The 12,905-nt window shown below is 43.7% G+C and overlaps 1 protein-coding gene across 2 annotated transcripts in view; it reads left to right on the top strand.

Annotated features, from left to right (window-relative positions):
• The first annotated feature begins 533 nt into the window (after window positions 1–533).
• The window catches only part of FAM124A (family with sequence similarity 124 member A), a 39,724-nt gene continuing 27,352 nt past the window's right edge, over window positions 534–12,905 (top strand). For both annotated transcript variants that reach the window (XM_071448401.1, XM_071448400.1), the window contains exons 1-2: window positions 534–745; window positions 11,468–11,499. In XM_071448401.1, coding sequence (XP_071304502.1) covers window positions 687–745; window positions 11,468–11,499 — 91 coding nt within the window. In that variant the 5' untranslated portion in view covers window positions 534–686. The remainder of the gene's footprint in view (window positions 746–11,467; window positions 11,500–12,905) is intronic.

The following is a 12,905-nucleotide window of genomic DNA, read 5'->3' as shown; positions in this document are numbered from 1 at the left end:
ATTTCCTCACAGGCAGCATTCAAAATGCTTCTAACCCTCCTTTTGCATCATTACAGAAATTCTCATCAGGTTGGAAAACCACCCCTTGCCCTTTTCTGTGTGTAATTTCAAAGTTATTGCATTGGATGTAACGAACAAGTGCCAGACAGCACTTGGGGGAGGCTGGAGAAAGCTCAGCACAGTGAGAGACTTCAAATCAAAGGCTGTAACAGCGGATGTTCCAAGACCGGATGGACAGCGAGAACATCCACACATCCAACAGTCTCAAACTTCCACTGGACATGGGGCGCTGCACCTCTAGCCCAGGGAGCACTGAAGTGTCACCGTGAAGGTGCTGACGTACTTTGGGAGCCACCAGCCCGCGGTGTCCCAGCGAGGAGGACAGGCCGTGCCCGCCGCGTCTGTCCCGGCTCCGGGCGCGGCCCGTGCCCGCCGTGTCTGTCCCGGCTCCGGGCACGGCCCGTGCCCGCGGGCCGGGCGCTGCAGGGAGCGGGCGCGGCGGGCGGTGCCTCCCGCGGCGCGGGGCGGGGGCCGGGCCGGGCCGGCGGAGCGGGCGCTGCTCTCGCTGCCGCTCTCGTCTCTGTCGCGGCTCTCTCTGCTGCGCCGGGCGGGCGGCAGAGGCGGCAGCGCCGCTCTCAGAGGGCGGCAGGGCGGGCGCGGAGTCCCCCAGCCCCGCCGCCGCCACCATGGAGAAGCAGCCCGGCGGCGAGGACGAGTGCGCGGACTCGGGAGCGGAGACGGGCGGGTGAGTGAGGGCGGCTCTGCCGGGCTCTGGCGCAGCTCCCGCCGGCCCCAGGGGCTGCACTTGTTGCCGGCGGCCGCCGCCGAGCGCGTCCCGGCAGCGGCGGGGCTGGGGCTGGGCTGGGCTGGGGCGGCGGCTCCGTGTCCCGGGCAGAGCTTCCCTCCGGCAGCATCCCGCTCAGCGCCGCGTCTCCTTGCCTTGCCTTGCCTTTCCTGCCCTCCTGGGACCCGGCCCGGCGTGGCCCTCGGGGAGGCATCACCCTGCTCCGACTGCCCAGGGAAGCTCGCGTTCCCCTTCGGTGAAGCAGACCCCACCGTCCTCCCGCTACACACGGGGAGGAAGCCACGGACAGGTCGTGGCTGTGGGCTTTAAGTTTGAGCTCCAAAGCACGGGGTGATGGCTCGGCGGTGCGGCCCGCGCTGGGCTCCAGATGCGCTGGTCAGGGCTTGGTGCCGCACCAATCCTGTATCCCAGGGACAGTGCAGCCTGAGGATGGTCTGGGAGCGTGTCCAGGACCTGTCCTCTCCTTCTGGCAGTGACACCCAGACAGCATCAGGCAGAGAGAGTTTATTTCTCAGAAGGGCAATTGAGAGCCTTCTACAAAAGCAAGTTTGATTTGCAAGCACTCTGAAAATGGGTTGCTGTTGTCATGATTCTCGTTGTGATACTCTCCATGCTAACCGGTGAACTGCTGTAAACTTTGCTGGGAGTGTCATCTCAGTTAAGGAGACTTTTTTTCCCCCTGATTTCATGACCATGCTGCCAGACGTGTGCCGTTTGTTAGCTGCATGACTTCTCCTAAGTTAATGGAGCTGCAAGGATGATCCATGGGATCGCCCATTCAGCTCACGCCTCAGCCCATCTCTGTGGGAAAGGTTAGTGCTTTCAAGCCTGTCCTACATGCTGCTGCCTTGGGATCTTGTCAGGAACAGCAGTGAGCCTTTGCTCCTCCTGTGGCTCCAGAAGGGCAAAGGGAGATTGCATGCTCCTGCTAAGGCTGTTCTTTCCTGACTCTTCCTTCTCCTCACTCCTTGCTCCTCCAGCTGTTTCTCTGCAAGCTCCTTGCCTGGTGCATCTCCTTTGGCCTCTAGTCTGACTCTTGCAAAACTGTAAAGCTAATTCTTTGCACAGTGATGTCAGGTGCACCACACCAAAATTGAAGTAGCAATACTACAAATAAAAATTTAAAAGGTGAAAATGGCATATGGTAATCTTTTTCATACATCCAGCTAGTAATAAAAATAATTTTTTAATCTCTTCTGTAGTCTGCGAAGTTAAGGACTTTTCCCATCACCTTGTATTGTAGGCACACCTAACAGTAAAAGCTTTAAAATGTTTTATGTGACGTAAGTTCAAAGGAAAAAAATCCAGGCTTCTTTTGCAGATATGTTCCCATTAGGGACATGGGTAAAAGGAAGACACAGTAATCAGTGAACTCATGCCTGGTTCAAAGCTCAAAAACCCCTTGATTGGTCAAGTCACTCTTAATTTGCTGTGTTTATCTGGAATGGAAAAACCTGGGTTTCCTTGGGGCAGGCACTTGGAAGGATTTGACCCAGCTGGTGACATTAGCCTTTAGACCTCAGGGACCAGTGTGACAGCTGCTTGTGTCTGGTGTTGATGAGGTGCTAAAGCTGATGATTTTATGAAGTGTCTCTGTCCCATGCGTGACACTGGAAAGTATAGGTTGGTGGAAGAGTCTGTCTGAGGAATTTGAACAATGACATATGGCAATTAATAGCTGCAGTGCTTTGCACTGACGTTTATTTTGAAAAGCAATGGGTCTCTGCATTTCAATTATTATTTTTAGTTTTGTTTAGCAGCTATTTAATTCTGATAAACATGTTGCGTATGTCTCTTTCACAATGTTTATGTTTCAGCTTTCTCACCAAACCAACTGTTCACAGCACTTGCTTTTGCCTGTTACCAGATCTGATATTTGCTTTGTCTCAGTCCCATCACAGCTATTGCTAAATTGAACAATATTCCTTTTTCACCTATTACTTAATGGTAAAAAAAATAAATTAACTATTCTGAGCTTCAGCAATCATCCTCTGAAAGAATAAGGAGGAACAACTGTCAGAGTGATTCAGGACCAGTTTTGCATGGAGTGGTCGCTTTCTGTCACTCAGGGAACAATAGTGGATAGTGACTGTAGTAACTCCAGGCACTGCATGCCCTTGTCATCTCAATGATGGTACGTAATGATGTGTGAGCTCTTACACGGAGCCTGGGCTGCTGAAGCTGCTTAGAGCAGCTAACAAATTGAACACATCAAGTACTCCACAAGGCATATGTTGCTTAAGGTTTTGTTGTGGCTGCCAGCTACAAAAGCAGGCAAAACTCTCTGCTGAAGGCAAGATCAATTACAATTCAAAGCCTTCATTTTCCTAATCCTTTAGAAAATATGTTCCTCTTACTGCATTTGCCTTGGTAAATAGGGTTGGCAAAGAGTCTGCTGAACAAAAATAGCATATTTGGAGTTCCTGAATCCAATAAGAATGGATTGAGCTGGTGTTGTCAAGTACCTAAATAAAGGGTATAGAACGTATAAGCCAATTAGTTTATATTGGCTGTTTATTAATGAGATTTGAAATAGTTCAACCATCCTTGATCTGAGAGACTTTGCCTATACAAGTTGTATCTTTTCAGGAAACATATTTTGGGAGTTTTTATTATAAGAACCTTATTTCATCTGCTACTAAAAACTTTTAGTCCAGAAGTATGGGACACCAAGCTTTCTCTGGTAATAGTTTCAGTAGTGGATTTGTACTATTATACCTGACATTTTAGGAAGAACGAAATAGTCTTTCTTTGGTCTTTTATTAGAAAGAAAACAGAGGGGAAAAACAAGTGGAAGAAAGATTGAAGGGAGGAGAAATGTATGCGTTTGCAGAACTGTAGTTGAATAGCAAAGAAATATAAAAAAGTGGGAAAAATAACAGTTACTTAAAATTAATTGTAGAAATATTAATTTTAACATTTTCTTCATTTTACAAGCCATGCAAATGCTGTTATTTCACTGTCTTTGAACAGCAGAGCAAAGATGACAAACTAAGACAATTTTGGAGGCTGTTAGGCATGCCTGATTCTGAGGCAACGATACAGATTGGCTACCACTGGTATCCAGGCCAAAGCATCAGCTTGATTCACTGCATTCAGGACCAATATCCCAAGTGAATGTGGAAAACCAGGTGGTTTCTCTGTTCTAAACATCAATGTTCTAAACATTTCAACATCCATGATAGTTCCCAGCAGAAGTTAACTAAGACAGCTGTAAGAGCCTATGTCTTAAAAGTTTCACACTTTAATCATTAGCTTACTGATTTCCTCCAAGCCTAAACATGTAATTTTTCCTCACCTTAAAGTCATTTGAAGTTTTGAGAAGTTATAACTTTTAATTTATTTGAATTTGCAACTTACCCGCTTGTATTTCAAATAAATTATTAATCTATGTAGAGAAAGTGGGGAGACATTGCTGAAGTGTCTCGTGGGGAGGTTTTTTGTATAAGTTTAAAATGTAAATATTGATGATGCAAACTGGATTATACAGTAGTTAATTGTTGAGTATTTGATGAATTTTAGGAAGAATGGTATAGTATTTTTTGATAGTAGGCAACTGCAACAAAACAGTTCAACAAGATATAGAGAAATCCATTGCAAAACAGAGAAACAAGGGATGTTTGAAGTTTATGACACTGTACCATGCAGCAGCTATTTGTAACATATATTTAGCAAAATCCAGTGCTGTTTGGTGACAATTCATTTTCATGGTGCTTGTTGCCTCCTTTACATTTTGTCCTGTCTCTCATTCCTCAAATTATTTTTGCAGAGAATATGTTCATTTTTGGAGTATTCTATACTTGTTTGTTGGTTTTCCTTATGGCACTCCCTAGCTGCATGTGCAATCCTGGCCAAACCACAAATTATTTGAACTCTGTTAATTTATCTCTTAAGCAGATCAAAAAAGCCTTTCTTTAATTGTTGCAGTTCAGTAAAGAGTGTGAGGTTCTAAAGTAGAAAATACACTTGTTAATCGAAGGTAAGGCAGCCTATATATATATACATATACATACATACATACATACATATATATATATATATATATATATATATATATATATATATATGAAGTTGTACCCCTCTTAGAGGTAAAATATCAAGAACGCTGTAATCCATGTGTGTTCTCAGCCAGAAAGGATCACTTAAATTATCAAATGAATAATTGAATGTTTTATTGGGGTGAGAAGTTGCTTTCATGTCTCACGTTTCTGGCTTTAAGGAATTTCTCACTTAGGTCTTTGTATGGCAGCCCTTCAAATTGACACGTCAGTCTCTTGTCACGTATTTCATCCATCTATGAGAAACTCTCAGGAACACAAACCACTGATGCTGAAAGCTATTTTAAGGCCTATTTTTACCTTGGGGCTTCTTTTGTTTTGGTTTGGGGGGTTGTTTTGCTGTGGCTATTTTGCTGACACTTTCACTTCATGTATAGACCCATCAGTCCAGATATGTCATGATACTCAAGTTGTCTCTGATTTGACATTGGAATAATGTGAAGTTGAGCTGTTTGTCACAAACTGGCGTTGAGGCGCCATTTCCAACCAGATTTACTCAGTGAAGCAAAGCTGTTTGGTTGAACATCAGGGCAGGCAGACCTGAGAGTGCTAGGCACAGGAGCAAGGCACGGACGGCAAGGATGAAACAGACTTTAGATCACATTCTGGAGGCCATGAGCTCTGTACTGATACCCATAATTTTTAGGTCCCAGCAAGAAGCTGGGTTCACCTCAGCTAAATGTAACTTTGTGAAGGTTTGATGTTTGGCATAAATCAGGCTTCTTCTGTTGTTAATTAAGAGAACCAGGACCTCAGGAGGATAAGTCAGTCCCTGGCCTGGGATTGGTGGATACATGGCACCTGATGTGTCCCTCTGGGAGTGCTCTGTAAGGGAGTGGTGAGCAGGATGTGCAGCCAGGTGTGCTCACTAAATCCCAGGGTGGTCCTGCCTCATCAGGTGCTTTTTGGAAGATGCCAAACAACTTTTCAAACCTTATACAACAATGGTGTCTCTTATGTGGGGTCTCAAACATTGCTGTTGGTAATGAACTCTGGAGTATAGTGGTTAGAGCTGCTCAATGGGAATCTGTCATCTGTCTTTGTCACTTTCCTAGAAATCCAAAGCCAGGAGTATAGGGACAAGTTGCTGTGAGTCATTCCCTTTCAGTCATCTTGACTGCACAAGTAGAAGTACCATGAGGGTAACAGATTTGTGCTGGACCGGTTTTAGTGAAGCAGATTGTAATCTGACCTGCAGGAATTTGGTGAGAAGAAACCCAAGACAGAGCTATAAAGCCAAATCTTCTAATTCTTCTAATGGGACTATAAAATACTCCCGTGTGCCCTGTGGAGTATTTTCTAAGGGAAGGAAGAAAAAGAAGCTGTTAAATACAGTACTTAATATGAAACAGTGATATGTGCCACAAGTATAGGTAGAGAAGGCTTGGGAAATATGAATCCAGCAGGTTCCATTCCATCAGTCCTAGGCAAGCAAAGGATGCAGAGAGCAGAAGAGATTATAAACTTTCCGCTATTTCATTTTGGGGAGTGGGATTAAGGAGCCCTTGCAGTGGAGACCGTGGGCATATTGGGGTGTAATATTATGTTAGAATTACTGGAGATGTGTTTGTTTTACACAGCAGGCTGCCTTTGGGGATGACCAGCTCAGATACCTTGGTCCCAGCCATGCCAGAGCATTAAACAGCACATGGGGGTGTCCCTGAGCACGGGACAGAGTTGTCCATATTGTTGAATGATTAAAATGGTTTGATGGGATCAGTTTGAATGGGGCCGTCTAGCTGTCCCCCATGTCTTTCCTGGGTATGTTTTACCATGGGCCAGGATATGTTTTGCCGTGTTGCCATGGTTCAGGGATCATTCCCAGCAGACAACTTGCCAGGATGTTTTGGGAGGCGAGAGGTTTTACTGGTACAGGTGCAGACTGTTTCACAGCACTTGGCCTGGCTCCCAGGCAGTTCCCTTGGGACTGTTTGTTTATGGCTGCAGCTGTCAGGGCTGGAGCTGTGCTAATGTGGTGCTGTGTGATCACAGCTGATCAGTGTGCCCAAGGAACCCAAGCACCATGTGATGTGTGATGCTGGAGGAGCTGCATTGCTTGTGTGAGCCAGAGCTGTGAGAGTGCCGTGTTCTTACCCAAAGAAACAAACTTACAGTGTTTTTAGGTACCACATTCAGCAACTGCAAGATGCACTAGCAGCTTCTTGCTGGAATTCAGTGGAATGCTTCCGTCTCTTGGATGTTTTGAGGTTCTGTATCACTGATCAGCAGTGAGAGGTGCACGCAGATCTCAGAGGATTGTTCAATATCTTTTGTACTCCTGATGCTCTTACCATGTCTAAAAATGCACAAGTCTGATCCTTCAATGGTGGTAATGGGAACTGAGGTCCCACCTTTATCACAAGCTTCTACATTCCTATTTTAATATCTTTTGACATTCCACAGCTCCTCTTTGCTGGTGGGCTGACCATTGAGCACACATTCTTTGCAGACTAATGTGTCTTTTGACTGAGCTATACGCCTTCCTTTTCAGTACCTCACACTGTTTCAATACCCTGTTTGATAATTTTTCTTCTCATTATGTGCCTATAAAGGGAACAGTCCTCTATTTGTTCACTTTCTGTCATGGATGTTTTTTTCCTTTTATCTATAATCTAACATCTATCAGAGGAAATAGCTTGCTGCAAGACCATGTAATAGACCTGGAACCTCTGAGCCCCAGTGTAGTCCCAGGTATCACCATTAAAGCACATGAGTGCTGTACTCTTGAGTTATCCTATTGGGAAAATCCTCTTCGAAGGGAAATTATAGAAGCCAATACTCAGGATATTTAAAACAGGAATGAAAAGAACAGAAAGGAACACAGTTACTTGATGTCCACGGAGCTTGTATGCCCCAGGAGATGTTTATTTCAGTACTTGATTTTTCTAATGCATGATTTTGTTAAAGGGAATGTTGTGTGTGCTAGTCTAAAAAGTTTAAAAGACTTATACTAACTTCAGAATTAGGTGTCCTAAATGGATGACTGTAGAGAAAAAAATTTAATTTATAAGCCACTTACCAATGCATGCCATGAATCTGAATGGTTTCTTCTAATATTTTGAGAACAATGATTTTGCTAGCGCTGTTTTGTTTTGTTGGGTTTTTTTGGGTTTTTTTTTGTTCCCAAGGACTAGATTCAAGGCAAAGAAAGAAACTGGAGGGAGAACAAAAGGTGATCCAGGTTGTCCCTGAGAGCACACAGAGAGACTCATATTCATCCCATTTGGTTTTAGACACCCAGTCTAGGGTTCTACATTAGAAATGTGGTGTTTCTACATTAGAAATGTGGTTTCTGTAGGCTTCTTGTCTAGGCAACAGCTAGGGAGAGATACTTCAGACCTCTCTTTTCATTGACAATAGAGGGAGCTTAGGGAGGGTACAGCCCTCATTTCGGTATCTGAGGTTGACATAAGCCTTTGAGCCTAATTGCCCCTTTTTTTTTAATTTGTGGATGTCAGTTATGCAACAAACATGAATTAAGTATTAGCTTGAACCATATTAGAACTACAAAAAAGCTCCTGCAATACAATTCTAAAGCCTATTAAAATGTGTCTCTGCAATTTGTCTCCAAGCACACTGTTGTCTCCTCCTTTCTCACCCCCCATCTTTTTATTTTTCCTCTTGTTTCATTTTTCAAGTCCTGCATGTACATAGGCTGCTACTCCCTAAGTTCAGGACTCATTAGTTCTCCATGTCCTATAATGTGCCTGCAGCACTTTGGGATAATAAAATAACAGTGTGAAGTAATAGAATACTGTTCCAACTTGCAGTAAGCAAAAGGCAAAATGTTGTCTCGCTTCCATCCGAAATACAAGCAGTGCAGATTCATTTTGAATTAGCTGCCAACTGCTGAACACAGATACATTGAAGGACAGCCCCAGGCTGTGTTCAAACAGAAGTGCAGACTAAATGAATTCTTGCTGGGGCTGCTTGGAGGCAGCTGGATGTATATTGCTTGCCTCTAGGCTTATGAAGAATGACACATTACACAGTTTTCACACCCTTTCAAATATACATGGTGCATGGTGCCAAATGACACTGATGTGACTTGCTGCTGAAAATACTGTGTGGTTTTATGGCCTGCATAGCACCTTAGCCAGCCCCTGGCATCACTTCCCCTTGGTCCCTGCCCAGAGCCAGACCAGCAGTGTGTACATTGCCCAGCGGCAGGAACAAGAAGGTCTCCTTCTCTGCTCATGTTGATGTCCAGGCTTTAGGTAGATAAATTAGAATTTATCAGTCAGTAGAATTGCCCTGGTAAATTTTAGGGCTTGATGTGCTTCAGTGGTCTCAGATCTAGGGAAAGGTTAGCCAAGCTTAGGGAGAGGGATGTGCTGTTGATAGTGGGCACAAAGAACACAGAATTCATGGGCCACAAGGACACTTGGCAGAACTCACAAGATAAGGATGAAACAAATAAAGCCAACTAATTTCAGCAACTGTGCTGAAGTCAGCTCTAACTAGGTAGAAAACAATTTCACTGGGGGAGTTGGTGGGCATTTCCCACTGACTCGGGAAACCCAGTGACTCGAGAGACATGCTGGTCATTGGCATGGCAAGTGAATCATGTAGCCAAGCACAGGTGGAACACTGATCAGTAACAGAGCTGTGTGGCTGGTGGCCAATGAGCCCTGATTTCTTTGCTTGCTAAAATATGAGTGGTGTGGAGCTTTGATGGCTGGGGACCCAGCCTGTTGTGGGCCACACCAGCTCCCTGCTTTGCACAGGGACAAAAGAAAGGGGAATACCTCATCTTGGCGTGTAAATTGGTGCTGCACACGGGGCAGTGAGCCCACATTTGGGACAACAATGTCATTACTGCCCCTGCTCTTCCCTGCTCCATAGGGGTCCTGGGGGTGATTGTTTGAGGGGCAGCACTTGATTCATGGAGGAGGTGCTGTGGAGCAGCTCTGTGCGGGGTGCCTGAGGGTGGCTGCTAATGACCTAGACCTGTGGTCTCTGCCAGTGGGACAGAGATGTTTCCTTGCTCCCTGGCCTTATCAAAGTGGCTGGGGGTACAGGATTAGCAAAGAAGAGTGAGTGAGGGGGAGCTGCAAGCCCCCTCCAGCAGCTCTCTCCTCAGCCTTGCCCAGATCTTTCCAAAAACTATGAAAACCTCACGGCACGTGATGGTATTGGTGAATCCTTTTTCATGAGTTTTGTGAAACATTCAGGTTGTGTCATCTTTCACTAGTCCCGCAGGACTGGCAAGAGTTGGGGGTGCTTCCTTTTCATCTTCTCACCTAAACAGTATGAGAAGATGGCATCTGATCTGCAGAGTGCTGATTGCAAAGCTGTGAAATATGGGGATGACTGTAATTCCTTTTTTCTTCTGCAGAGATATATCTACATTAAAATCAAAAGCAGATACTATAGATATGTGGGACTGATGTCCTTTATTCCCTTGGTTGCCTGAGAGCCTACAGTATGAGGGTGTCCTGAGAATAGGCTTAGATGGTATCTACTTCCCCACACATCTCTTGGGAGTCAAGGCTCGTGTGATTTCTTTAAAATAAAGCAATGTTGCAAACTTGCTGCAATTATTACATGAAACAAGGATTTAGGTTTGACACATCCAAGAGCTGTGTCAGGGCTCCCTGAGCCCTGTGCCTGTCCAGGGCACTGCAGGGCACACGTGCCATATGTTTATGGTGGCAGGGTGCTCTGGTGCATGGGGTCTGTTTTGGGGACCCAGTAACTATGAGGGTAGAGGCTGTGTAGCTGTGAACTCCAAACCCAAACACTCAAAGGTTATAGGTAGGGCCTCAGCAGTGGAATATTTTTTTTTCCTTAAATATTAAGTGATGGCATGTTTGTTTTACCTTATTATTTCTGAATCTTCAGGACATAAATGGACTATGTTTTAGTCAGCTCAGAATGGGGTTTTCAGGAGCTTGGGGTTATATGCAGCCAAAAAATTAATTGCACTGCTCATCAAAACACTCAACTGCTCTGACTTTCTCACAGATAATCCAGTATCCCCTGAACTAGAACCAATGGCTGTATAGTTTTATTGAGATGTCTCCAAGAGGAAAATAGTCTACTAAAGCAAAAAGCTTTGTCATCTAAATATTTATATTTTGGCATTCTTTTTTTTTTTTTTTCCTTCTCTAACAGTTGTGACTGTAGAACTATAAAAATTCTGCTCATCAAATAGAGTTCTCTTTAAAAGAACTCCGAAAACAAAATCTGGAAAGCAGCATTTAGAGGACATAAACTGAGGAAGGAGAGGAGCTGAGTCAAAGTCTAGTAGACTTCTACTCCTCACCTGTGTCTGAAGCAGACTATTTTTTCCTTATGGAAAGCCTTCTGAGCTTTTATTTTCCCACCTAGAATTAGGTAGCATGAATAACTTCTAGATAAAAGCATAGTTACTCATTCTACTTACATATTTACTTATTCTACTTACGTATCTTCAAAATTCACATGTGATGGCAGTTTTTCTGAAGCAGTGTTCAAAACCTATTCTAGTTATTCTCTTAGCACAAAAATAGTGCTAAATGGGCATTAAACTTTTTCAATAAGCACTGTGTGTTAGCTTTGGTAATTTTTTCATTATCTCTTTTAGATTTAATACACACTAATTTAAATCTTTGTCTTGCAGGTCTGAGTACAGCCGAATGTCCTCTACCAGCAGTGAGTATAACTTTGAGATTCTTTTTTAAAGTGGATTGTTATATTTTCTTTTGTTCTGCTTGCTAATATTATTTAACATCAACCTGGTGTTACTGACAGAGTTCACTTTGACATAGTAAAGCCTCCATTCCTTCTCCTCTTGGATATATGTCTAGAAACAATATAGAAAATTAAACTGTTTGAATATTTATGACCAAACACAAACCATGCGTAAAGACCTAAATATTGGCGCTCACAAGGATGCAAGGCAAAATGAGAACAAAATCTATAGACACAGTGTGGGCCAGTGTGAATGGGCCCTCAGGCCAAAGGAGTTTGCAGTGATGAATGTCACTGGAGCTGGGAATGCAGGAATAATTGAATGTTTATTGTGAGCTGATGCCAACAAAGCACTTCAGAGCAACTCCAGTGAAGTCAGTTTTTTATTTCAGAGATAGTAGATGCACTAGTAAGTGCCACAGTCTTTCTAGATATTTACAATGCCAGTTGATTTTCAGGTTATCCAACTGATAAAAGATAAATTCCCATGTCTGGATTATTTTTTCTTTATTTTTCACTAATGCAAAATGAGGATTTTTTTTAAGAAACGAGGAACATTTTCACTCTATCTACTTCCTTAGTTGTAGAACACACTGCATCCACAGCACTTTGAAATGCAGCGATGCTTATTCATGCATGACTGCTGGTATCTCTCCTTGTCCAAGTGCAAAGTGATGTCTGTCTCCCTGATTCACACATAGGCACGAGCTTTATTTATGCCAAGCAAGCACATCAAAAATTCCAAGATGACAAGATGTGTTTTATAATCTGGGTCTTTAAGCACCATGAAAATCAGAGGGGAAGAAAGCTGTCAGGTTTTTTTCTCATTCACACATTCTGGCTGAAGTGTGGGGAGGGTTATTTTCCATCTCCCGTGGTCTTCACTGAAGGGCTTTAATTGATTTCAACAAGAGCTGGATGAGACAGCATTCGTAATGTCTGACTCCTGAGCTGATGTGACTAGCAAGGAACTCACTGCTTTTCCTCCATCTGCTCACTCTGTGTGTGTGTGTGTCTGAGAAAGAGAGAATTTAGTGCAGCTTTTTCCTAAATTCTGTTGTTTAAATAGATTTCTGGATTCTCACTGTTGGGCATAGTTTTTGAAATGATTGGGAGGCAAAATCAAGGCAATCATCTTCTCTGTGATAGTGAAAGCATATTGGATTTGCCTGATTACACCAGATGTGTGGCACACCACCCTCTCAGCTCACAGTTTCAGATGATGGCTTGGGGAATATGCTGCCAACTTCTTCCACTTTTTGGGTGGTGACTCATACTTACTTGATTAATGGAGGCAGATTATTCAAAAGACAAGGTGCAAGTAGAATATTTCTCATTTTAAAACTAGGTTTGAATCCCTTAAAAAC

The sequence above is a fragment of the Agelaius tricolor genome, unplaced genomic scaffold (assembly GCF_023055355.1).
Source record: "Agelaius tricolor isolate 1412-34295 unplaced genomic scaffold, bAgeTri1.0.p SCAF_26, whole genome shotgun sequence".
Classification (NCBI taxonomy): Eukaryota; Metazoa; Chordata; class Aves; order Passeriformes; family Icteridae; genus Agelaius; species Agelaius tricolor.
This window is presented reverse-complemented; position numbering and strand designations above follow the sequence as displayed.